This window comes from Pistacia vera, unplaced genomic scaffold (genome assembly GCF_008641045.1).
Source record: "Pistacia vera cultivar Batoury unplaced genomic scaffold, PisVer_v2 Contig767, whole genome shotgun sequence".
NCBI classification, from domain to species: Eukaryota; Viridiplantae; Streptophyta; class Magnoliopsida; order Sapindales; family Anacardiaceae; genus Pistacia; species Pistacia vera.
Window position 1 is genome coordinate 191,374 of NW_022196631.1, and position 26,768 is coordinate 218,141.

General features: G+C 39.3%; 3 protein-coding genes across 7 annotated transcripts; 1 reads left to right on the forward strand and 2 right to left on the reverse strand.

Moving 5' to 3' along the window:
- The first annotated feature begins 3,326 nt into the window (after window positions 1–3,326).
- LOC116116256 (transcription termination factor MTEF1, chloroplastic) lies at window positions 3,327–7,038 on the forward strand. Of its 5 annotated transcripts, none has more exons than XM_031402361.1 (4): window positions 3,327–5,412; window positions 5,562–5,627; window positions 5,700–5,766; window positions 6,432–7,038. In XM_031402361.1, exon 1 carries the CDS (start codon window positions 3,427–3,429, stop codon window positions 4,282–4,284), a length of 858 nt encoding a protein of 285 aa, XP_031258221.1. In that variant the 5' UTR covers window positions 3,327–3,426; the 3' UTR covers window positions 4,285–5,412; window positions 5,562–5,627; window positions 5,700–5,766; window positions 6,432–7,038. The 5 variants fall into 5 exon arrangements, with proteins under 5 accessions (XP_031258221.1, XP_031258220.1, XP_031258218.1 ...); XM_031402360.1 differs by having other exon boundaries at window positions 6,435–7,038; XM_031402358.1 differs by having other exon boundaries at window positions 5,700–7,038.
- A 170-nt stretch (window positions 7,039–7,208) lies between these two features.
- On the reverse strand, window positions 7,209–7,650 carry LOC116116257. The gene is made up of 2 exons (XM_031402363.1): window positions 7,495–7,650; window positions 7,209–7,363 (listed from the first exon to the last, which is right to left on the reverse strand). The coding sequence occupies exons 1-2, from the start codon at window positions 7,630–7,632 to the stop codon at window positions 7,217–7,219; spliced, it is 285 nt and encodes a 94-aa protein (XP_031258223.1). The 5' UTR covers window positions 7,633–7,650; the 3' UTR covers window positions 7,209–7,216.
- A 529-nt stretch (window positions 7,651–8,179) lies between these two features.
- On the reverse strand, window positions 8,180–15,654 carry LOC116116243 (signal recognition particle 54 kDa protein, chloroplastic). The gene is made up of 15 exons (XM_031402339.1): window positions 15,432–15,654; window positions 15,213–15,348; window positions 14,829–14,896; window positions 14,644–14,745; window positions 13,728–13,880; window positions 13,536–13,613; window positions 12,664–12,789; window positions 12,447–12,549; window positions 11,365–11,465; window positions 10,561–10,698; window positions 10,342–10,485; window positions 10,055–10,130; window positions 9,201–9,286; window positions 8,937–9,062; window positions 8,180–8,447 (listed from the first exon to the last, which is right to left on the reverse strand). Exons 1-15 carry the CDS (start codon window positions 15,594–15,596, stop codon window positions 8,340–8,342), a joined length of 1,710 nt encoding a protein of 569 aa, XP_031258199.1. The 5' UTR covers window positions 15,597–15,654; the 3' UTR covers window positions 8,180–8,339.
- Between the last annotated feature and the right edge of the window lie 11,114 nt (window positions 15,655–26,768).

Below are 26,768 nucleotides of genomic sequence, written 5' to 3' on the forward strand. Positions count from 1 at the left end.
GCATTTAGGAGAACAATGAATTGTATAAATATGGTTACCACCTGATGAATTTGAAAGTATATTTTTACATAGGATTGAAGCATTGTCGAGTTTTCATCTGCAATGTTGCCCACAGCAGATTGATTGTTTCAATTTGGTTAATCTGAGATGATGTTTCAATTTTGGTTGACCAAAACTTGTGCTTTATCTCTCTTTAGCTTTCAGCAGATTGATTTTTTGAGATTTCTGTAAGAATAGGTGATGCATATTACATTTGATAATAAAGTGCCTTGGTGCATCTGTATCATGCAGTTGAATTTTGAAAATGAATCATCCTGCTTTCCTCATTAATCAGCTTGGCCCTAAAATTCCCTTACACGTTTGAATGGTTATTAGTTTACAATCCAATAATCAAGATTGCTCTGTAATGGTGTCTTATTTTTCAATTGTAGGTATGGCCTTGGGAGACAGTTCTTCAAGCACCCATACATTGGATGACGTCGACGATTGTGTTACGGTAAGAGCAGTCGATCGGCATAACATTTATGCAAGCACAGGTGGTACAGAGCAAAGTGTGAGTAGCCCTAAAAATGTAGAGGACAATGACAGTCCACTACAGAGGAAGAAGAGAGCGAAGACATCAGCTGTGTGGTTAGAATTTAGCAAGGTGGTTCTCCTTGGTGGTACAAGGAAGGGATAGTGCATTCATTGTAAAACAAAGCTGAAAACGACTGCCACTGGAAGCACAACACAATTCAATAGACATTTAAAAAGGTGTGCGAAGAGAACAACTAACTTGAGGCAACAACAAATAAATTCCCCTCTTTTCTAGTTCTCAGGATGGCTCTGCTATCCTGCCTACTCTATGAGGCCAACTCGATATGTTGAAGATGAGGGAGCTTATTGCACATTGGGTGTTGATGGATGAGCATCCGTTTTCTATTGTAGAGGAAGAGGGGTTGAACAACATGATAAAGTACGGGATTCCTCAATAGACTCTGATATCCCGTAATACTTGTAAGAATGATTGTATGAGAGTGTTTGAAAATGAGAGGCAGAAGTTGCTGACCCTATTGAAGGGTGTTAGGAAGATAAGTCTGACCACAGATCTATGGCATTCAAGCAACCAGAGGATGGAATACATGGTCTTGATTGGGCATTGTATTGATGATAATTGGAAGTTTAATAGATGGGAGTTGAACTTTATTCATTTCCCCCCTCCCTGTTCTGGTGTTGCCATTGCTGATGCAATTTTCAAGTGTTTGATGGAGTGGGGAATTGAAGCTAAGGTCCGCACGATCTCGGTGGATAATGCTTCCAGCAATGATGTTGCAGTAAAAGTGTTGAAAGATAATTTCCATGTTACGGGGAAACTCTTATGTGGGGGCAAGATGTTTCATGTGAGGTGTTGTGCACACATCTTGAACCTGGTTGTTCAAGATGGTCTTTATCAGATTAGACACATTATTGAGGATATCCGTGATAGCGTGGCATATATCAATTCATCGGAGAGTAGACTAAAGGTGTTTTCAGATTGTTCAGCAGCAGTGATTACCATTTTGCAAGCTTATTCTTGATTGCAAAACGCGGTGGAATTCAACATATGATATGTTGTCAACGGCAATGAAATTTAGACGTGTTTTTCCTTGTTTGAAGGAGAGGGATTTGAGTTATCATTATTGTCCCAAGGAGGAGGATTGGGACAAAGTTGAAAATTTGTTCAATTTTGAAGGTGTTTAGTGGTGCATCGAATCTCATATCGGGGAGTGATTATCCGACATCAAACTTGTTTCTAAAACAAGTTTGTACAATCAAAATTATGTTGGATAGTAAGAGTCAGGATGAAGATGAGTTTATACAGTCCATGATTTGGAAAATGAAAGAAAAGTTTGACAAATATTGGGGAGAATGTAATCTATTGATTTGTGTGGCTGCTATTTTGGACCCCAGACTGAAGATGGGGGTAATTCAATGGGTGTTCCCTAAGATGTATCCTGAACGTGAAGCGCTAGCAAATATTGATGTTGTTTGAGATGTCTTGTATGAGGTATATAGGGAGTATGTTGATGCCAGTAAAGCATTAACTGCTGCTCGCGCTTCTGCATCTACAGGGGATGGAATTGAGGTTATTGGTGAGGGGTCGGAGGCAGTGGCAGCGGCAGAGAGGGCCGATGATTGGGATGATTTTGTTCAGTTTTTGGATGTGGTTGAGACGATTGAGCCAACGAAATCAGAGTTAGATTGTTACCAAGGAGAGGGATGCCATAAATGTGTCGGGGACCCTATGGCGTTTGATGCTTTGACGTGGTGGACCGCTAATTCAACAAAGTTCCCTATCTTGTTTACCATGGCTCGTGAAATATTAGCCATCCCTATCACTACGGTTGCTTCTGAATCTGCTTTCAGCTTCGACAGTAGGGTTATTGACACGTACCGATCGTCATTGACTTCCAACACGGTGGAGATGCTCTTATGTGGATGTGATTGGAGCAGGACCTTGAATGGGGTGAAGAAAGGAGGTAAAGTAGGTTATATACTTATATTGAATATTTTTTTTATTAAATTTAATTATTACTTTATATTTATACTAACTAAACTTCAATTACTCCTCATTTGTCATTTTCAGGAAGAGCATCAACCGTTGGAGATCAACCTTCCTATCCCGTAAGTTCTTGGGATTTAGTGCATGGTTTGGCTGTGGTAGGAGGCATGCATAGGTAAAAGTTTGATTCCTTTTGCTTTTGTTTCATGATTATACATATTTTTCTCTTATCATAGTTACCTTAAAAAATACTTACTAAATTGAACATTTTATACAGCCAGGGGAAAATTGTGGTTTTGGTCGAAGACAGGCCTACTGCAGACTACTGGTGGATAGTGATTTTGATTGGTGGATTGTATTTTCATATCTTGGAATGTTATTTGTATATATTCGGAACTTTTTTTTGATTTTGTAAAGTAATAGGCATTTTGTAAAGTTCGAAACTGTCATGGTTAATTCAACATTGGATGTAAAGATGGAATGTTGTACGCAGGAAGACTGTTGTAAAACAAGGGAAATTGGCTCGATCAAACCTGGAGAAATGGTGGTTTGAACGAGCTCGAGCTCGAGCTCGGTAGGGGCTCGCGAGCTTGAGTTTGAGCCGGCTCGAGCTCGACTCGAACTCGACTGAGCTCGAGTTCGAGTCTCAATTCTTAGGCTCGCCAGGCTCGAGCTTGACCCTGTAGATCGAGTCTCAATTCTTAGGCTCGCCAGGCTCGAGCTTGACCTAGTAGTAAATGAGCCGAGCTTGATAAGCCAAAAGCTCGACTCGGTTCGACTCGTTTATAGTCCTAGACCAAAATAATACTTTCTTCAAACCTCAGGAATGAAAATAACATTTACTCGGTAGAATATAGTGAAAACGAGATTAGGAGACTTTCCATCTCATCTTCACTGTAAACAAAATGATAACCAAACTCCATCTCCCTCCTCCCTTACCGTCTCTTTCCTCTTCCTTAAACCCAACCAAAACCTCCCAACAACCACCACCCGCCGGCCTCCTCTTCCGCCAGAAACTTCTCCACCTTCAGACCCTGAACGTCAACCCCCATAAAGTCCTCAACCAAAACCCTGATTTCCGCTCCACTCCTCTCGCCTCCCTCATTTCTCTAGAAGACTACTTCCTCTCTCTTGGTCTCTCACGCCCCGCGCTCGGCCGCATTCTCGATATGCACCCCAAACTCCTCACCTCCAACATTCACTCCGATGTTCAACCAATCATTCAATTCCTCCTCCACGAAGTCCTCATCCCCTCCGGCGATCTTCCCAAGTCAATCACTCGATGTCCGCGTCTGTTGGTCACCGATGTCGAAACCCAATTGCGTCCGGCGTTTAAGTTTCTTAAGGAATTGGGCCTCGTGGGTACTCGTAGAATTAATTGTCAGACAACGTTGTTGTTAGTTTCCAGTGTGGAGCGGACGCTAAAGCCCAAGATTGAATTTTTAAAGAGTTTGGGGTTTTCGGATGAGGCGGTGGAGAATATGGTGATAAGATCACCTGGGTTGTTGACGTTTAGTGTGGAGAATAATTTGGTGCCGAAAGTTGAGTTTTTGGCGGAGGAAATGAATGGGGATTTGGAGGAAATCAAGAAGTTTCCGCAGTATTTTTCATTTAGTTTGGAGAAGAAAATTAAGCCCAGGTATAGGGTTTTGGTTGAGCATGGATTAAAGCTTCCGCTGTCGAAAATGCTGACAGTTAGTGATGGGGAGTTTGATGCCAGGTTGATTGAAATGCGGTTACGGTTGGCTGAAAGGAAGAGATAATTATTATAAGGATACAGCTAAATAAGATGGTAATTGTATTGTATGTATATGATTTTTTGCATAAATTAAAGCCTATTTGAAATTTCTATGTTATTCTGATTTGTGAATATAAGCAAGATTTATTTGGATGCCAATTTCGGGAAACTATCAGGATGTCAAGAAAAATGTTTGATGATGTTCAACCATATGCATACTTTGATAGGTTTTACCATGGCAGAATACAAAGATAGGTTTTATTTCCTGCTATCTATAATTTGGACTCTTAACTTTTCAAATTTGGTTTTTGTTTTGAGAGGATATGTGCGACAGATTTGGGTTTATTTTGTAGATTTACGGGGTTTCTTGTGGCAGTTAACGGGAAAATTTTCCAATGCAGGGTCTAATTTTTTTTTTTTTTTTTGGCTGTAGAATTAGACATGATGCAGCGTTGAAATACTATTTTGTTTTTCTTTTTAGGGTGTTTCCATGACTGTGTATTTTCCTTTTATCTGTTAATATTTTGTTTCATTTTGAGGTATAGAATGGTAAAGGTTTTTCATGAATGTTGGATTTAGAATTGTTTTTTCTGGATTTCTTAGAACTGAACTACTTCAGATGTTTTTCTAGATATAGCTAGTTTTACCTTTCATGAATTTGTCAGTTATAAATTTTTGCTTTTACTGAATGAGATTAGTTGGTTGGTGGGTGTAGTCACTATTAAAACCTAAAGATAAAATTTCCTGGAGTAATCTTCCCTAAATTTGTTTCTTCATAATGTCTATCTTTGGCTGCTTCCACTTGCTGCTACTCTACTATTAATGGGGCTTGTAAAGCATTTTAATAAAAGGTGTAGGTGAATAGAATTAATGAAAGAAGCCAGCAATTTTTGCTTTGTGAGGGGTTTGCAAATTCATGGAACCAACCTCTTCTTGAGTTTCCTTTCAATTTCCCCTTGTATGAGTTTGGGGGCTTATTCAACTGGGAACTATTACGGAATGACTGTGTTTAGCTTTGTTAAAAGTTGGGAAGCATAAAATGGTGTTGTGCTGCTCTATTGGATTTGCTTATTTGAAGCCCCCATATGCCTCAAATCCTTTCATTTTCATCTTGTGTGCCCTCAAAAATTCCAAGCTCGCTGCTCACAACCAGGTCTGACCATGAAAACTCAACTTATTTGGACTTAATAATTTTTTTTTTTGAATTTTTGTATCTTAAGGTTCAATGATCAAATCTGAGCGTACTAACTCCTTTTGTGACTTCTAAAACGCTTTTATTCTTTTTTTTCTAAATGTTGGCAGACACATATAACTACAATCAGCTTTGTCAGCTTGCAAATGGTGGATACAAAAACTCATTCATCTGAGGTACATTTTGTATATTGTTATGAAGTCGTAAGATGTTTTACGCCCTATGACAATGTAAATACATTGGTGCAGTATATCACGAAGTTGTGTTGCTTTGGATTTTGACCTGGAAATTCTCTGGAACCTCTGTAGCAGTTTTGTGAGTTAACTATTGCTAAAGTTTGATTGACATTTATCCCTCTTATTCAGTGTTTTCATGATAGTGGAACCAGCTGGTTATTAGTTCATTCATTCTTTTTTCTTTTTTTTTTTTAAGAAAAAAAATTAATGAAAGTAATCCAATTTTTCGATAAAAGTCTACTGGGTTGACTGCTGATTATGGAATATGCCTTGAAAAGGATTTTAAATATAACTGATTTTTAATATTATTGTCATTATCACCGCTATCACCAGCACCTTTTATTAAAATGCTCTGGAAACAAGCAAAGCAATTGCAACTAATTAAATTATTAATTGTTAGAGTTTATCTCAAGATTGAGTTTGTTTTAGCAACCATCCCAAAATTTGTCTCTTCATATTATCATCTATTTTTCTGTGTTAACATTTTTGGTTGCTTCTAGTAGCAGAAACTCCTGTTCATGGGGCTTGTAAGTAAAGCATTTGATATAATGAAAGACGTCTGCAATTTTTGCTTTCAAAGGTGTTTTGCAAATTCATGGAATTAAACTGTTATGTAATAGGCAATTGATTAGTTAAAGTATTTAATTAAGTAAACCCACTTTCTTTAGTATTCCTAGTAGCCTTGCCATTCTTTGCCTATATAAATCTTGCTCCTTTCTCTCCTCCATCATGATTCTTTTCCAGCAGAAGAATTTCTCAGTAATCTTCAAAGCAAAAGCAATGGAAGGGTAGGTTACAAGAAGCGATGGGATCACTTCTAGGGAGCCATTTATAAACTCGAGCGTTATCAATGCTTCAGAGTCGTCTGTCATCATCCATGGATTATTAGAGTGTCACATATGCTCTTTGTACTGCCAAATCGGATCCCTACAGTGTCACTTTATATAAAAACAACTGCCAAGTCTTGGAAGATAACATTCGTGATCCCTTCCTTGCAACACGAGCGAGGTGCCTTCTTGCTCAAGCAACTTAACAAACAATGGCAGAAGCACAATCTTATTGGCCGCAGGCTGTTAAAGATTTTCCATTATCTTGATCGTTACCAAGTCTCCAGGAAGGGAGTTCCAACTATCCAAGTTGTTCAAATAAATACTTTCGAGATTTAGTTTATGAGACATTGAATGGGAAGATCAGAGATATTGTAAATAGTTTGATTAATGACCAACGCAACTTTGATGAGAAAGGTTCAAGATTCTCAATAAAGAGCCGAAAACAAAACTATTTCTGAGTCAACTTTGATCAGAGATATGTGGTTGTATTTCTTCTTATATATATATATATATCGATTTTCTTCAGCATCTTCGATAGTTTTCTATTTATGAGATTTTGAGATTTCGAGTTCAACATTAAAAAAAAAATGTTCTACTTCCTTCCAACAGATGGAAACTAAAGAAGAAGCAATTGAATGACTCAAAGAATGCAGAAATACTACAATCTGAATGTTAATGCAGATATGTTGATGTTAATGTTCATTTATCTCTCAATTTCTTAGTTACCGCAAAGGCTGCCCCGGCAACAGCCACAATTACTGCTGAGATTATAATAGTTGATTTGAGCTTCTGCATTGCATCTCTCTTTGCATTTTGATTCTTCTTTTCTGCAGCTTCAGCATTTTTCTGCAATACACAGGATACTGTAAAAGTATGCTTCTTCTCCAAGCGTCGCAAAGAACAACAAAAATACATAAAACAAAAATGAGGGTCATAAATATTTTAAGAACAAAATTGAGTTACAAATAAAGAAATACCTTGATCTGCAATGAGTTAGTGATTTGAGAAGATACAGGATCGACGTTTACATCCATGTTTTGGGCAGGATTCAATTCTCCATGAATATCAGCAGCTGGGAATTTCCCTCCATCAGCTTGTTCATTCGGGCTTGCCATTTTCCTTGTAAGAAAAAACTTTCTTTTCTTTTAAGTTAGTCCTTTGACTTTGCTAGTGAAGAAGAGAGTGTAATTTTCCACCACGTGTCACTGACCCAGATGCTGAAAAATTGTTACTGTTTTATGGGTTCTCCCTTTCATCCTCAAACGTGGTAAAATCTGTTTGAATTCACTAATTTGGGCATTTTAAAACCAGTCATAATATTATTTGTTACTCCTTGTTTGTTGCTCATCCACAAGAAGTTAAATCACCATGAACTTCGAAAGGGAAATTATTGGAAATAAAACATTTCTTTTGACTGCTATCTAAATCATGTGTGTTAAGATGAGAAAATTTGGTTCAAGAGATTGAAACTGTTGGCAATAAACAAGCATCAACTAAAGGTGTTTATATTGCTTTTCACAATATTCATTTTTCAATCTCACTAGTTAATGGCGGTGTCAATTGTAAGCATACATCCAAGTTTCTACACAAGACATGTTGATATTGTTCCATGCTCGGTTTGCATTTACTGGTGCAAGAACGTCATTTCCTCTACCACAGCATTCGCAGGTTTAGAATGTAATGAATTTTCAGTGCTCAATGGTTCTGGGAATCTACCTTCATGTGTAGAGATAGATATCTGAGGAAAAGTAACAATTCAAGGTCATATGACCAGTTTCCCTGAAGCCCACTCCATTCTTTGCAATGCTTATGGACTTATGCTCTAGTTCCCAGAACCAAAGCCACGAGGGCTTGGCCTCACTGATGCTGAGTCTGCAAACTGCCTCCTTGATTCTGATCTTCTCTTCCTCCTTGCGGTACCAGGAGGAGCCTAATACAAGTTAAAAAAACATGGAATTGCTTTAAGTATACAGCATATATGCAAAACACAGAAATTGCAAAAGTTTTGCTACATGGAACTTTCTCTAGACCAAAGAGAACTTGAAATGGACCAATTTTCTTATCTGCCTTTGGGAATAATATCAGTTCATGGACCATGACGAGAAAGAAAAAATTAACTATCCCTTCAAAAGGAATGGGCATCTCTAACTTCTTAAAGGTCAAATTTATTTAACAAGAAAAGTTAGAACAGTTTATTGTCCAGTATCATGTCACATGATGCGAAAAATATTGACAAAGCCCATGTAAGATTATCAAACTTAACGTTTCAATAAACACAGTTTTCAAGATGCAAATCTTGCATTTCAAAGTCCCAAGGCAGAACAAAAAACAACGGTAGAAAAAATAAGCATGCTCAGTTCCATTCACATTAGAATTAGATGAAAAAAGGACAGTCTCAATGCACACGTAATCAAGATACCTTCTGTTCAGCTTTAAGAGCGTCCTCAAGATTGCTCAGTGCAGGAATAGATCCACCTTCCATTACACCCATTAAGTTCTTCATGCGTACACGCATTTGGAAGAGTTGAGCAACAAGTTGGCTTACCTAACATTGATAGATAAATCAAAGCCCATATGAAATAGCAAAGAAAATATTTGACATATACATAGATAAGGTGTCCCTATGTTCTAGAACATTTAAGATAAAATAAATCAACTTACATAAAAAACCAATTGAGCATACCTGCTGTTCTGTTTTCCCAGATTCTTGAGCAATTCTTTTTCTCCTGGTGGGAGATTCAGCCAACAATTCTGGATTCTCCCTCTCCTCTGCAATATAAGCAAGAGAATAAGAATGGATGGTAAAATATAAAAAGAAAATAATAATAATAATAAAAATAAGACACTATCTCATATAGAAAGAATAATCATATTCAAGAACATGATTTCATTTGGCAATTTATAATGGTCCATGTCCACTGCATCCATTCAAAAAGCTGTAATAGATGTTAGCTTGTGAATTGTGCTGTTAACAAGTTCACCCAGAGGATTGGCTTTTGTTGCTTAAAATATTCTAGCAATCAAAAGCACATGATGATTCATCAATATCAACAGTACAGCACTCAGGAGAAAGGGAATATATGGCCTATGAAAACTTTAATGGAGAACCAACAGAGAACAAACAAAGTATCCAACACATTCAAGCTAGAACAGAAACCACAATGACCTAATGCATAGCCAGATTTGTCATGCACAAACTGATAATATAACTCTAATATACAAAAGCAATGACTTCTCTATGAGCTGAACACCCAATTAATTGATGTTTCTCACTAGATTATGAAACAAAAGATACATCTTGCCCAAATGGATTTCTAAAACCTCTACATTATGGAGCCAAGCACATATTCATTATGGAAATAAAGAACATAATGGAGACTAATGTATAAAGCATGTTTCGAACTAATAGTCCATAGGTAAAAAGAAATAAAATAAATATATATATATAGGAAATAATACCACAATATGGTTCAAGATGCTAGGTCAAGTTTTATCTACTAAGATTAAGTCCAATAAACATTAGAGAGAAGAAGAGACCTGGAGTCATTGCTCCAATCATTGCTTCCATCATCTTTAAACTCTTCTCTGCTTCTCTAACTTGTGCAGGAGTAACCTGTTCACATACATAGAGAGAGTTAACTGAAGCACCGATTAACAGTTTTAATAGGTGGACAGCTAGATTGCAGCAACAGTCACTATTCAGGTTTATCAGTACACTAATAAGTTGCAGCAAGTGCAACCACTGAATCATTCCTAACCATATAAAAAAAACAGCAAGAAACAAATGTGTTACTACTGAAAACTTGGAAATTGGGCATTCATACCTTTGCCATTCCAGGGATCATCCCTATAACTCGACTCATGGAACCCATGCGTGCAACAGTACGGGTTTGCTTTAGAAAATCATTGAAGTCAAACTTTGAACTCATTATCTTCTTTTGTAATTCTTCAGCATCTTCTTGTTGCATCTACACAGACAATTGAATATACATAAGATTATTTCCCTTCATGGACCTATGAAATGGAATCTGCTTAAAACTTACAACTTCTTGTGCCTTCTCTACAAATGAGAGAACATCTCCCATTCCCAAGATACGTCCAGCCATGCGATCCGGGTAGAAAGGTTCAAGATCCTCCATTCGTTCTCCCCGTCCTACAAGCTTGATTGGCTTTCCTGATACCTGGGTTCATTCAAGCACTAATTAAAAAAATTCAAAGCTTGATACAGGGAATTCTACAAAGGGTAAGACTGCCACAATTTTGACCCTGAAAATTTCAAAAAATAATCTCCACTATCATTTCCATTTTATTCAAGAAATTAGTTAAACTCCTTGAAGGTAATGTTGATGATATGTCAAATTGCGCTATTACTCAAACCACTATATAGAGAGCAGATGAAGAAGTTTGTATGGTCTTTCATTGAGAAACAATTAGCCAAAAATGGATCATGGACCCCAAGCATCTAGCTGTATATTACATGATAAAACTAAAAAATCTGGTTGGGTTCAGCTTCGCTGAGAATAGGTATCATTTTTAGCAAATTAGACTGTTTTCCATCATCTTGAACTTCACATGAGTTCCTAGAGCTCATATTTACCGTTGTCTAAGATAGACAATTATCAAACTTTAACCACAGAATGAATACATGAAAAATTCTAATCTGATGAAGTAAACAACTATTAAAAACGAAATATCTAGCTTTGAAAAGGTATGTGATGCTAAAAGTAACAGAGTAAAGCAAATGACAACAGCATTGGTAAAGAATGAAGCTGAAAGGAACAAGAAGGTTATAACTTTCTTAACAATAAAATTATAAAACAAAACACAAAAGCAACAGCAAGTCAAACCTCTTTAACACTCAAAGCTGCACCACCCCTAGAATCTCCATCTAACTTTGTCAAAATGGCACCCGTAATCCCTATCTCAATATTGAATGTCGTGACCAGGGCTGTGAATCAAAGAAGCAGTAATTAAAGTATATCTAGATAGTAATCATAGCTGTATTACCTCAGTAACCAAAAAAAATTAGATGAAAACCAAACTAAGTAATGCAAAGCAGGTACAACTGGATCCAAAATCAGTGATTACAGCCAGTATCTAATTATTAGGACAGTGAACAGAACAATTGCCTATTTGAATCATTTGGTAAGTGAGGTTGCAGGATTTTTGTAAGATAACCAATTAAAAAGAAACAATGTGCAGAAAAGCATGCTAATTATCCTATCACAGGATACAGCTTAAGATGAAAAAGTCTGTGTCAAGAGCAACAAATGATATAACAATAAAACATCAAAAGTATATGCTCCATTAATATAGCTATTGGGTATATATTAAAAAGAGTGATATTTAGCTTCACTCCTGAAAAAGAGCAAAAAGATAGTACATAGTGAACTGAATTAAGCAAAAGACTTATTGGTCGCATATGAAGAACTAACACACAAAATAACCCTGCAAATGGATAGAAAGATACAAAATAGCGATTAAGACATGTGAGAGATATGGGCATAGTAGAAGTAGTACACACTAATGCACTATGAATATGCATGAACATATATTCTTATGCACATGAACAAAAGAGGGCAACTATACAAGTCCTAATTGTACGCTAGGAATCATAAGCAAGCCATAAAAAAATTGCATCATACAAAGTGTTATAATAGAACTCAAGGAATACGATTTATTTTTGCAAGTTATAGGACACAAGAGGGAACCAAAGTATCGTAATATTTAATTATAAATAAAAAATTTACAGCATCCATCTACATCAAGGATGATAACCATTCAGCTGTGCAGTTATCATGAGATGACATACGGTTCATTAATGAGCACTGAAGTAATAACTCTAAATGCATCAACCTTTGCATTAAGTAAAAAAATAAAATAGCTTAAATATTTAAAAGAAAAAAGAAGAAGAAGATAAGCTGAATACCTGCAGCTTCTTGGCCAGTCATTGCATCCACAACAAGCAAAACTTCTGTGGGATTTAATACCCGCTTTACATCTTTTAACTCATCCATCATTGTTTTTTCTATCTATGTTAAAATAAGTAAAAGAAAAATAAAATATAGCAGCTCTGATCGAGATATTAGCATATTCAATTGGTGGACAGTACCAATATATCATCATAAAAATTATATAGACATCACCTGAAGCCTTCCAGCTGTATCTACTATGACTACATCGACGTTTTTCTTTTTGGCCTCATTTAAACCTTGCTTGGCTATTTCTGAAGGCTTAACCTCAGTCCCTGCTGTATAAACAGCCACTCCCACCTGTCAAAAGTTATCACTGAATATGAGAATTAACTAGTTTACAACTTTTGAGTAAGAAGTCAATTGAATTATTAGTACAAATATGGCACATACACATATTTCATCAATTTTTCTTTAAAATAGGAGTGTAGAACACATTTAAATCTATTGTTGCTTCTTCCTTCCATATGTTGACACATGAAATAAAGTTAAGACATTAAATACACCATGACAATAAGTAGATGAGTTGATAAATGCACCAACAATTTTAAAATCATAGATGAGTTGAGATTATGCAATGAGAGGCCTGTTTGGTGACTTGTAGTTCTTACCTAAAACCTTCTCGTTATGAATTTTTCTGCAATGACCTCAAACTTCAATGTCTAATCACTAGCAATAATGAAAAAAAAGCACACAACAATCTTATGAAAAGATCGAAATGGAAGAAAGAAAAGCACACATCAGTAAGAGATAAGAGACTTCTCATATACTTTCTATTTGAATTTAAATTCCAGTCTATTCAATGTTCTTCTTATTATACCTTCATGACAAACCAAATCATATCAAATTGATAAGTTCAAGTTTTGGTGTTTTATCTTGGAGTAAGCTCTAGTTAGTAAGGTTCTAGTATTTATAATTTTGACCAAATTATTCTTTCAAAATCTTAAATATGATTACACGAATGGAGAATATACTGGGAAATAAAACAAGTACTTGATACAATGCATGGCATTTTCCAATTTAACTAATATGACTTTCTATAATACCTGTTCGCCCAGGATAACTAGTTGATCAATAGCAGCAGGTCTGTACACATCTCCAGCCACAAGCATGCAACTTTTTCCCTGCAGTCCATGTTATTATGTTGGCATCAGTAAAAACGAGACAAAATACTAGTCTTCAGTATGCATAGAATTAGGTACATACCAACACCAGAAAAAGGAGGGCTAAGAATGCACCTGTTTCTTAAGATAATAGGCTAACTTTGCTGAAACAGTTGTCTTTCCAACTCCTTGTAGACCAGCCAATAGTATGACAGTGGGTCCAGATTTTGCAAAAACCAATTCAGACACCTCTCCACCCATCAATCTCACAAGCTCATCATGTACAATCTGCAAACCAGAAATTGTATGTTTTAAGTTTTATCATAAGTATAATACATGTTTGTTTGAGGTTTACAATAACTCCACAGTGTAATTATCTTTAAATGCATCACCAATAACATCTCCCATTTTTATAGGAAAAACAACAAGAAACAATCAATCCCGATGGGGTTTGAAACCACATAAAACTTCTCCAATTATAATGCAGTGTAGACTTACCAGTTAAACTGGTATCATAAGATAGGATAGGTTTCAGTGAAATACATTAAAAAGTAATAATAATAAAAGGACAAGAGAGATTACAAAATATTTCAAGCTCCAAGCAAGAAGATCAGTGGTTCTCTCCCACATCAAATTAAAAGACAGACGAGTACTGAAACTAGGTCCCAATTCATGTGTTATAGTTTATATTAGGAGATTTTATATTTTAAATTCTATTTTCGTAATTTAGTTTCTTTATTTGAATAGAATATTAATTACTTCTTGGGCACTATAAATTTGTCCTTTTTAAGTTACATTTTTACCAACACTGATGATGAATTATTATAAACAGCTCAATTCTCTCTATTCCTTAAAACACTAACTAATTCATATTTGTCTCCCCTTCCTCTTATCTGTGTTTCTTTTCTTCTCTCTGTCCTACATCATCATGACTACCATCAAGTCCAAACTAGAATACACACTACATCAAGATTCATTTTATTTTTCCATAAAAAATAAAAAAAATACTCAAAATTTTCTTTTGAAAGAACAGTTAACTAGCAAATTATACCTTGACCAGTTGTTGATCTGGTTTTACTCCTCGAATCAGGCCAACACCAACAGCTTGGTCACTCACAGCTTGGACAAACCTTCTGACAACAGGAAGGCTTACCTGTCAACAATACAAAGAAACCATTATATTTTTCTAAATGTACGCACGAAAATTCTCCCACATTATTATACAAACTCACTCACATCTGCTTCCAGAAGAGCTCTCCTAATATCTCTCATTGGTTCCACTATATTCTCCTTTGTCAAAACCTCTGAATCACAACACATCAAAACAACCTTACTCTGTCAACATCTTTAGCAATATAAAACAGTTAAGCTTAAAAAATAAGAAATAAAAAAAATATATATAAAAACCAAAAAGCTAAGGCTATATTTACTTTCGTTTTCAATCTCAATTTTCTCTTCTTTTTTTTTATTTTTTATTTTTCCTTATTTATAACTAAAACATTGAAAAAATGCCAAAAGTAAAAGTGATTCTTTTACAATGATTTTTCTATTACTATTTTCGAATTCATTTAAAAAAAACCAAAAAAATAAAATTAAATAAATTAAAAAAAGCTGCTAAACCTTCTCCTTTGAGCTTGGTCCAAGCTGCTTCGAGGCCGCTCGTTAATTGCCCAAACATTTCTGCTCTCACTAAACTTCTCTTGTAATCTCTTCTTAAAGAAACATTTTTGGAATTTATCCTGCTCCATATCTCTTGCTGAGAATAATATATCAGCAAAAGAATCAAAAGTGAAAAACTAGAGGGTAAAATTGTAAAGTTATGTTTCTTTTTGAACTTACAGTGAACAAATTTCTCGACGACAAGCGAGCGGAGCTGCCGGAACCGGTCCACGCAGAGACAAATTTAGTCGATTTTCCCGCCAATTTTCTCGGGTTGCAATGGAAGCTTCTGTTAGTCGTTGAAAAATGGCGGGAAGCAACGGCAGAAAATTGCACTGCCTCCATCTCCACGAACTCCTCACTTTCTCACTCACTCTGTCTGAGTTAGTGAGTTTTATCCGTTAACTGGTTGATATCTGAAATCCGATAGATTTCTTTATCTAGTTATATACTACTATGCTACGCACTGTAGCTTATAATGTTGCTTACGGATTACGTGGACGAATCAGAAACCACTACTGCCCTATTAAAGTACTAAAATATCCTATCTTTTAATAATTTATTTTTTGAAATATTTGAATCTTATATTAAATATTTATTTACAGTAAATAATTATATTATAAGTGTCTCGGTTTATATTAAAATTATTTATATTATGCTAATATATGACCCTACATTTTATTTTAGTTAGACATTAATCACTTTGAGAACTTAAATTAACTCTTTTTTTTTTTTTTTTTTCCTAATCCAATGATTGAGTTCCAAGCAAGAATATTACACATAATACAAACTTTTGTATATAAAAGAATTATAATTTCATCATGTTTGTTTAATTAATATTCTTATTGTGTTGGTACAGACCTTATCGGGATCGAAACTGATGTGTGCGTGATAAAGAACAATCAACAACGTATGTAAAAAGAATGTAATAAAATAAAGACAATGAGAATTTTAAAGTAGTTCGATGAGGTTAACTCTGAAGCCTATGTCCACTGTTTTTATATTTGCTATGAGAGCTTACAATATAGTTCCTATGTGAAAATCGTAGCCCCTTCCTCATCATTTGAGGGGGTTTATATACAAAATTTATACAAAGAAAATAGTGAAATTAAGGGGATTACAATTTATCTGAATTGCAATTCCTATATTCTAGCGATTGGGCGTTGTGATTGCACAATGATCGCTGTTGATTTAGTCATTCCTGCAATATCTGGGATCCGAAGTAATATGGAGGTTGATTGAATGATTTCTTGAACTGTCCGCGACTAGCTTGTGCTGGGTCGAGCTTTGGCTCGACGAGCTTATGTTAGGTCAATCAATTATTATTGTCGAGCTCATTCTGGGTCGAGCTATATCCTCGCGTTGGCCTGAGCTTGGTGAAAAACCACACACAACATCTACCCCCTAGTGTTCAATGCTCGCTTCGGGCTTCGAAGACTATTGCTCAGTTTGATGTCAAGCTCGGCTTCAACAACGTATCTTTGAGTGCATGTCCGAACGAGCCCCTATGGTTGACCTTATGCTTAGCCGACGTACCTCACACTTTGATCTTTACTCCCCATGGTACCTGTCAAAATTCAAAATATGAAAAGTCAGGATATAAAGGTAATTTCCATGTGGTCGTGTCACATTAAATGCGACAGCCTTTGTCAGTTACGTTTCGTCGCGCATGGGCAATGATAACTGTTCATGCGCGAAGTCAAGGCGACATGCGGCAATGGTTATCATTACTGTAATCTGACGATTCGTCACTCCCTGTGGATGGTTGACATGTGGCCACGTCCAAGGGTCGAGATTGCTCGACGAATGAAGGGTGAGGATCAACTTTAAGTCGATAGCCACGATTAAACCTCTCCCTTTCGTCTCCCATGCAAACCACTATAAAAGGTGGCGAAAAAGCTCAGAATAGTCACTCCAAAAGTTATTCTAACTCTCATGCTGCTCTCCGCTATTGCCCTTACGTTGTTACGATGGTTTTTCTCACGAGTTCCCAGCACTTTCCCAATTCCGGTAAGGCTTCTCTCCCTTATTCTCTTTTGTTTCTCTGATTTTTTTTTTTTTTCGTCCAAGGGTGGCTACTGCAGTGGCCATATTGGATGTGCTAAGGTCTTAGGAGGGTTTTTTGGGTGTCTTCGGTAGTCTCGGGTTGGTCGTATATTTTCGCCGCATAGCGCGAGCTATCTCGGGTGCTTGAAATAGAAGCGAGTGTAGAATGGTCGCTGATTTTTCGAGCTCTAACACATGTTCGCTTCTTTTTTCAAGTACCCAGACTTGAGTTACAACCATGTCGTCGTCTAGCAATCGTACAATAGACTGAATGTTTGATTCGCTAAGAGGCTCAGCAACCCTTGGGGATGTGTTCCCAGAGGTTTATGAGGAATTCATCGCTCGAAGCTCAGACCCCGACACTACGGGCTTGTTTGATCGTGCTTCGATTCAACTAGCCCAATCTCCGCCGTCTCCAATCCATAGGCTATGAAGAGAACCACAATCCTCGATTACCCTCGGGGACCTCGAATGCATAAGGGCGATCTATGTGCTGTAGCTTAACTTGATAGTTCCGGGGGAATATTCTCGGAAGAACCCCCCACCTAGATGGGTAGCTACCTCTAAGACTCTTCTTAGGTGCAAGGTGTCCATTCCCTCGCATTACTTCATCGACAACGTACTGAGGCGATTCGACATCTTTCCTTTTCAATTGATGGTCAACTCTTACGTGATCATTATCGCGATGTACATCGCGTACATGATCTTTGAATTGAGCGAGCCATCTGTTGAAGAGCTCGTCCACCTATACAGGCTCAAAAAAGGGCAAGACTAGATGTACTACCTCTCCAAAGCGAGGAGAATACATTTTAACGGATTGATTGATGTTCCTAAAAAAGTTCCACACTGGGACTCCTAGTTCTTTTTCTACAAAGCCAGGGAGACCGGTGTCTTTGCTGCAGAAGCGAGTAAGGCTCGGGCTTCTCGTGTATGTGCGAGGATTATTTTCGAGCTGTATACTTTAATGATCGTCCTGTTTTGTTTTTTGCAGTTAACTTCTAGTAGAGTTATCTTCAATCCACGAGCTTACAGAGGCTGCAACATTTTAGCGATCTTTTGGATAGTCAGTGCAACGACAACGAGCTTCTTACACTTCCCCACCTAAAAGCGTACGGCTTTTGTTGGGACGAGGCCAATTTCTTAGCACTTTTGGAGAAAGGTAAGTTGTTGCTTGCTCGCGTTTGCTTTCCCGCGCAAAGTAGATTGCCAATTCTGTTGCCTTTTTTCCTGGTAGATATATGGGCTGAAAAGCTGAAAAAGAAGAAAGCAGTCACCCTGGCAGCTGCTACGAAGGCTCCGACTGCTTTGACGATGAAAGAACCATCGAAAACTGTCGGCTCGAAGCGTGCTGGTGGGAGCTTAGAGAAGGCCCAAGCGTGAAGAAGCCCGCGACTGCCACTAAGGTAGTTGGCAAGAAAAACGTTACAAAGCCTCAAAAGGGGCCAACGAAGAAGGCATCCAAACCAATTGGAGGTTCGGGAATAAATAAAGCATTTGAGCAGCAAATTGGCTCAGGCAAAGAGGTCGCCACGCAAGCTGGCAACTTTCGGAAGGAAGCGGCCAAAGGCTTAGCTAAGAAGAAAGCTGTTCCTACTGGCGAGGCAAGTGCTCTTAAGGCGAGCAAACCTAGCTCATCCCAGCTAAGGAATAATGAAACGGACGAAGCGGTCCAAGCCACTGTCGATGAGCTGATCGATCGATTTCCCGATCACATTGGCATTATGGCCACAGTGGCTAGGGATTGTGTCACCTTGCGAACATTCGCGGCTGTTAGGGACTTGTCTCTCTCCCAGATGTTGGCTTTAACCTGCAGCTATGCGGCAAAGGTACCGATAGTTTGTGTACCCCCCTTTTCTTTTTGCGGGTTATTCTTGTTTCTTGCTGATTCCTCGGATCCTCTTTTCAAGTTTCCATGGCAAGCAGACTTCTATACGAGGAATGTAATAACAACTTAGTGGCGAACCACTGGAAATGGCAAGCTGCAGAGACGGTGAAGGAAAATGTTATGGTTAGGGCTGAGCTTGTTGAGAAGGAGAAAGAAGTCAGGCTTGCTGAGCTCGAGCAACTCAGGGGGGAAGTCACGACCTTCCAGGTCAAGGAAAGGGAATTCCTTGACAAACTCAAAACCAGTGAGGCTTCTTAGGCCAAGGCGGAGGCTAAGGCAGTAGAGGTCGTGAAGACTTTGGTGCAGCAATAGGGTGCCAACAATAAACTGAACTTTGAGCTATCCTCGGCTTAGAAAGCTGCCGCGAGCTGGGAGGCCAAATCCAAAAAGTCTTCACTCGACTTAGGCCAGGAAGTGAAAGGTCGCCAGGAGGCCGAGGCTGAGGCTAAGGCTGAGGCTGAGGCTAGGCAGCTCAGGCTTCAGGTCGATGAACTGAACGAGGCCATTATTGCTCGGGCTTAGGAAACATCTATCTTCCTTGTCTTGAAATTATGGGAAGCTCATCCTTTAATCGACTTCTCTGTCCTTCCCCGATCTTACTAGAAAGAAGTTGAAAGGATGATGGTTGAAGCCCGGGGGAGGTCTATGTTTACTCGCACGAGTCCGAGGGAGAAGGCGAGGTCCAAAGAGGCGAGGGGGAGGTCGAGCCCCAACCCCAGGTCGAGGATCCGACTCTCCTGAACATGATGCCACCAGCCGAGGTTCCCGATCTCAGAGTAGAATTCATCGCTCCTCCTGTTGACAAGCCATCTCTTCTTGAGGGTGTCGACCTTCCTAGGCAGGTCGAGGATGAAGCTCCGGCTCCTCCATCAGCCTGAAGAATTCCTTGTTTTGTTTTTTTTTTTTTTTATTGCCCGTTTGTAATCGAGCTCAAATTAATGAAAGAAAACGTTTTCAACATTTCTTTTTCGAGCAATGGTTGTTATATTTCTGTGGAGTCATTTAATTCATCCTAGTTGAACTTTGGGATCCGAACTTGCTCCAAGTTATGCGTAGCTCGCTTCTTTAGAAGCTTTTCGGATTTTTGCGAGAAAATCTTTATGCGATGTTTAATGTCGATTTCAGATTTGTCATCCTTTTCGATTTTTCGTCGTTGGCTCAAGGCCGATTTTCCCCGACATGCTTTTTCTTGGATTTTTCCAAATTTAACCTCGTCGATTTGGGATTTTGAATCTGATTTTTGCAAGGAAATCTAATGCAATGATAAACTTTGATCTTAGACTTATTGTCCCTTTCAAGTTCTTTAGTCGCGGGCTTAGGGTTGATTTCCTTTGACTTGTTTTTTCCTTGAAATTAATTTCAAGTTTAACTACGTCGATTTAGAGATGTTTCACCCTCAATGAGTTGGATTTTGGCGTGGCTTGTTCGAGATAAACTACCTTTCTTGGACTCTTGACTCTAAGTTTTTAGAATATTATCGCTTAAGTCGTGATTTAGTAAAACGTTAATGGTCTTAAGATGTTAACAACAAATCGAAGAAAATAATGAATAGTATCTCGTTTATTAATCAAGTGTTTTGGCCAAGAATGACCTTACAGTGAATACTGACCATAAGAACGAGTGAAACCCGGGCTACTTATTGGTAATACCTTTGTAAGTGCTCGGCGTTCCATGCTCACATTATTGCTTTGCTGTTGAGACGTTCTAGGTGAAAGGACCCTGGTGCAAGCTTTTCAGATATCATGAAGGGACCCTCCCATTTGGGCCCAAGTGCCCCCAAGCTCGGGTTTTGAGTATCTTGGATGACTTTCTGAGGACCAGATCACCCACTTCAAAGTCTCTATTTCTGACATTGGTATTGAAGTATCGCTTGGTTTGCTGCTGATACGAGGCGAGCCTTAGCCGGGATTTAGCTTGATGTTTTTTGATCAGGTCTAGTTTTAGGCAGAGAAGGTCTTTGTTTGCTTCTTCATCAAAGACTTCTCTTCGGAACAAACTGATTCCTACTTCAACTGGGATCATCACCTCACATCCATAAGATAGAGAAGATGGAGTTTCGCTCGTCGAGCTTCTAGCGGTCGTCCTGTAGGACCATAAAGCCTCTGGCAGCTCATCACCCAATTCCCTTTAAGGTCGTTGAGCTTCTTCTTTATGGTGTGCTTGATTACTTTGTTCACAGCCTATACTTGTCTGTTGGCTTGAGGCCGATAGGTGGTAGAGAAACTCTTCTTGATACCGAGCTGCTCGCAGAAGGTTCTAAAATCTTCGTTGTCGAACTGCTTCCCATTATCGGTTATTATTGTGTGAGGAATCCCAAACCGAAAAATTATGTTCTTATAGACAAAATCCTTCAACCTGTTCGACGTTATTGTTGCCAACAGTTCGGCTTCTGCCCACTTGGTGAAATAATCCATGGCAACTACCACGAACTTAACGCCCCATTTTCCCTGAGACAATGGGTCAATAAGGTCGAAGCCCCAGATCGCGAATGGCCACGGGCTTGTCAGAGTGGTCAATTCTTGTGGTGAAGCTCACAAAATATCTACAAATCTATGGCCTCTATCACATCTGCAGACATAGTCTGTTGCATAATTATAAATTGTTGGCTAGTAGTATCCCTGGCGAAGCACCTTGTAAGTTAGAGATTAGCTCCCTACGTGGTTTCTGCAAATTCCCTCGTGTATTTCCTTCAGAACATAATTTGCATCCTCATGGTCAATACATCGCAGCAATGGTACATTGAATCCTCGCTTGTACAGTCTATCGTTGATGAGCATGTACCGAGATGCCTTTGCGTGGAATGCTCTAGCTTCGACTCTATCTTCTAGTAGTGTGCCGTTCTTCAAGTAGGCGGTGATTGCATTCATCCAGCTGTACCTTTGACTTGTGGTCAACATTGGGCCTTGTAGAGCGGGGATGCTTAGTTTCGGGAGGAATTTTACTGGGATCGGATTGGCCTTCTCATTGTTCATTACTGAGGCCAAGCGAGCTAATGCATCCATTTGTGAGTTTTTCTCGCTTGAGATATGGTGAATGAAAAAGGATCTAAACTGTCCGAGCTCGATCTCTACTTGCTAAAGGTAAGATGTAATCCTATCTTCCTTTGCCTTGTATTCCCCGATAACTTGATGGACCACGAGCTGTGAGTAGTTGTAGATTTTGATGGACTCTGCCCCTATTTGCCTTGCGAGATGGATACCTACAAGCAATGCCTCATACTCAGTTTTGTTATTGGAGGCATTGAACCCGAGCTTTACTGCAGCTCTGATTGGGTCTCCCTTTGGGCTCTCGAGCAATAGGCCCACTCTTGCTCCCTTTTCATTCAAGGAGCCATCTACGTACAGAGTCCATATCCATAAGTCGTCACTCTTTGGTTTCCGTTGCTCAATCTCTGGTGGGCTTGGCTCGACCTCTAATTGATAGGAGAACTCAGATATAAAATCTGCCACGACCTGGCCTTTGATTGACGTCTTTGGGATATACTTGATGTCATGCTGACTCATCTCCATCATCCACTGGATCAGTCTACCCGATGCCTCGGGCTTCTACATTATTTTCCTCAATGAGAAATTTGTCAGTACATAGAGGGAGTGTGCCTGAAAATAGGGTAGCAGCTTTCTGGCAGCAACAACGAGGGTGTATGTGAGCTTCTGCATCTCCGGGTACCTTATCTTCGCGTCGAACAGTCTCTTGCTCACATAATACACTAGCCATTGTATTCCTTCCTCTTCTCATACCAACGCCACGCTGACAACGAACTTTGACACCGACAAGTACAGTAGTAGCGGCTCGCCTTGGATAGGTTTTGACAATAGGGGAGGCGTTCCAAGGTGTTTCTTCAGCTCTTGGGAGGCTCTTTCACACTCTTCTGTCCACTTGAAACATTTCTTCCCCTTCAAGGTCTCAAAGAATGGTAAACATCTATCTGTGGCTCAAGAAACGAACTTGCTGAGCACGGCTTTTCATGTCGAGCAAGGCTTGGATCTTCTCCGAGTTGGCTTCTATACCTCGTTGATTCACGAGGAAGCCTAAGAATTTTCCGAAGCTCACCCCGAAAGCACATTTCAATGGATTGAGCTTCATTTGATACTTCATGAGGATGTCAAATATTTCCCCCAAGTGCTCAATATGGCTTTCGAAGACCTTTGTTTTGACAAGCATGTCATCGATGTATACTTCCATGGAATGGCCGATTTGGTTGGCGAACATCTTGTTCACCAAAAGCTAATAGGTCGCCCCTGCGTTCTTGAGGCCAAACGGCATAATCCTGTAACAATAAATTCCACTGTCAGTTATAAATGAGGTATGCTCTTCATCAGGCTGGTACATCGGGATCTGATTATATCCCGAGTACACATCTATAAAGCTAAGCAGTGTGTTTTCCGTTGCTACATCTACAAGCTGGTCGATCCGCGTTAGCGAAAAGTTATCTTTCGAACAAGCTTTGTTCAGATCCATAAAGTCAACGCAAGTCCGCCACTTACCATTCGGCTTCTTAACTAGGACTAGATTGGTGAGCCAGTCTGGGTACTTGACTTCCCTGATGAAGTTGATTTCCAAGAGTTTGTCAACTTCATCCTTGAGCGCTTGAGAACACTCTACATCCATGACCTTCATTTTCTGTCTTATGGGCTGAGCCTATGGGTCGAGGTTCAACCTGTGGCACATCACCTCATGTCTAATCCCAACCATATCCGCTTGCACCCATGTGAATACATCAAGGTTCTTTTTCAGGAACTCGACCAGACGATTGGCCATCTCTCTGGTCAAGCTGCTACTGATCTTCAACACATGAGTTGGATCCTCCTCGCTAACATTTATCTCTAGTAGCTCTTCGGTTGGTCCTGCCGCAGGTTCTTCTTTGTGGATACGAGGATTTATAGTGTCCTCTAGCGGTTTGGGGTTCGGCTTGGATTCTGCGATGATCATTATTTTTGGATGCGGCCATTTTTGTGTGGCGTTTATAGCCTGATATAGCACTCTTGAGATTCTTTGGTGCATCTTCTGATTGTCGTGACTCCCTCGGAAGTTGGAAATCTCATTGGTTGGTAGTGCATCGATGTGACTGCGCTTAAATCATCCAAGATTGGCCTTCCAAGGATGACGTTATATGTGGTCGGGCTGTCCACCACCAGGAATTCAGCCATCACAGTTCTGACCTTTGGCTTTGCCTCCAGAGTTACGGGAAGGTCAATAGTACCCCTGGGAACCAGGTTGTCCCCGGCGAACCTATAGAGCGGCGAAGGGCATGCTCACAAGTTCATTTATGTGAATCCCATTCCTTGAAAGGCTCCCGAGAAAATGATGTTTGCCGCACTCCCGTTGTTGATCATAACTCTTAACACCCTTACATTGTCAATCCTGGCCATGATTACAATCGCGTCATGATTACGACGAGGGGATATTTCACACTCGTCGACCATGAACCCCACTACCTCACTTTCCTGTTTGGGCCACTTAGGCAGCTTCTATTCGTAACTCATTATTTGGGGAACCGAGTATGTTCTGACCTCCAGAGCGTATTGCTCACAAGCTCGTCTCAAGCTTCCCGCTAGATCTGGTCCTCTGTAGATCATATTCACGAAGACCTCATTGGGGTTTGGCGGAGCCGGTTGATTCGGGGTCTATGCTTGACTCGGGATTTGGCTACTTTGCTCACCAGGATTCGCTCGAGCTGGTTCTGCTTTGAAAAATTCTTTCAAATGACCTCTTCTTATCAGGTCCTCGATGACATCCTTCAAAGCTTGGCAGTCATTCGTGTTGTGCCCGACATCCCTGTGGTACTGACAATATTTCTGTCGATCTCTTCTGCCTGGTGTCCCCCTCATGCTCTCTGGAGCGGGCAGGCTCTTTGCCTCTTAGGATACTTCATAGATGTGGGCGATGTCTTGAGTGAGGGGGGTGTACTCTGCATACCACAAGAAAGGTTGCCTTTCACCACGGTTATCTACTCCTTGTTTCTTTTGAAATCTGTTGCGATCCCTGTTGCTACGGTCTTGGCCCCCATGCTTATCCGAGGGGCGATCCTGTCTTTTGTCCCTCTAGCGTCGGGCTTCTAGCTAGTACCGCTAACGAGCTTTCTACTCGCTGGTACTTTGCGGCTGTTTGGTAGAATTTGGCCAGGCTCACATGATCTTCACTCTAGAGCTCTTTCCACAGCTCTGTGTTAGGTCTAATCCTTACGATCAACAGAGTCTGAATGGATTCTTCGGGGGCATTAATGTAATATCCCACTTGAGGTACGTATTTAAGATTTGTTGTATTAGTTAAAAGTTCATTGTTTTAACTTAAATTGAGTTTGTATGTTGAGTTGGTTGAATTGTTGCCTTGAAATGGGTTGAGTTTTGGTGAAGTTGGAAATTCAAACTTCGCCGGGGCAAAGAAGAAACTTTGCCGCGGCAAGGAGGAGAAGTTGCACTACGGGTAGGTTCTGCCCTATTTCGCCGAGGCGACGAAAATGCTTCGCCGCGGCGACGAGCATAAAACAAAGATTCTTGAGTTTTCTAGAGAATTCTTCTTTTGGGACACAATGACCATTCTACCCCTAATTAGTAGGAAAAGTGGGGAGTAAAATGAAAGGAAATTTAGTAGAGATTGTGTTTAGATGGGGGTGTAATTGTAAAGAATCAAAGGATATAGATGGAATTTTCAAGAAAGGACAAGGGCAAAATGGGAAATGAAGCTTATAATATGAACTAAAAAGAGTAAAGTGTAGAGAAAGCCCTTATTCATTTCATTCCACCGCCTCTTCCATTTGCCCATATTCTCTCAATTTCTCCACCCAATTTTCCAAGAGTTCTAAGGGATTTAAGAGGGGTTTTGAGTAGAGATTTCATCTAAAGCTTCCTAAGGTAAGAATTCATGCTTTAGATGTGAGTTTTCTTGTATTTATAGTGAGGTCTTATTGTGTTGTTGCTGCCCTTGTGGTTGTTTTGAGTTGTAGAGAAGAGACAAGTCCACAAAGGGAAGGAAAAGTGCTAAGGAAGCCATCTTTGCACAAGGTAAGTAAATCCAACCAAGTTGAGTTATGACTAAGCTTTGAGTAGAGACTTATTTTAATTATGTATGTACATGGTATACCTACTGAAAATTGAGATGAGATGTGTGCTTAGTCTTAGTAGTTGGGATTGATTAAATATGAGAAGTGTTGTTGATATGTGTATTGAGAATGGAGTTTGAGATGAAGTTTGAGAGATGTTGTGTAATCCTTTTTGGGAGTGCTTTTCTTGACAGGGATTATGAGTAATTGAGGGAGTTTTTCCCCAATTTGGATGGCTAGAAAAATGAAGTTTAGTAGTAATTTTCGTAGGGTGTTTATATGCACATGAGATGTTTGAGGAAATGCCTAAGTGAAATCTGCCCTGTCACTGCCGTAACTTTCTGAGTAATTTTTGAGTATCTTACGGTTCGAACTGGGCTGAGACCAAAACAGAGAAGTTGTAGCCCTGTTTCTAAGCTTTGAAACGAGACCAGAACCGTAGTAATCCGAGGTGTATAGCATAAGTTATGGCCGTTTTAGTGTGACTGGTGCAGAATGACTGTTTTGAGGAAATCTTGTAGTTGGCATTTCATTAGTGCATTAGGGA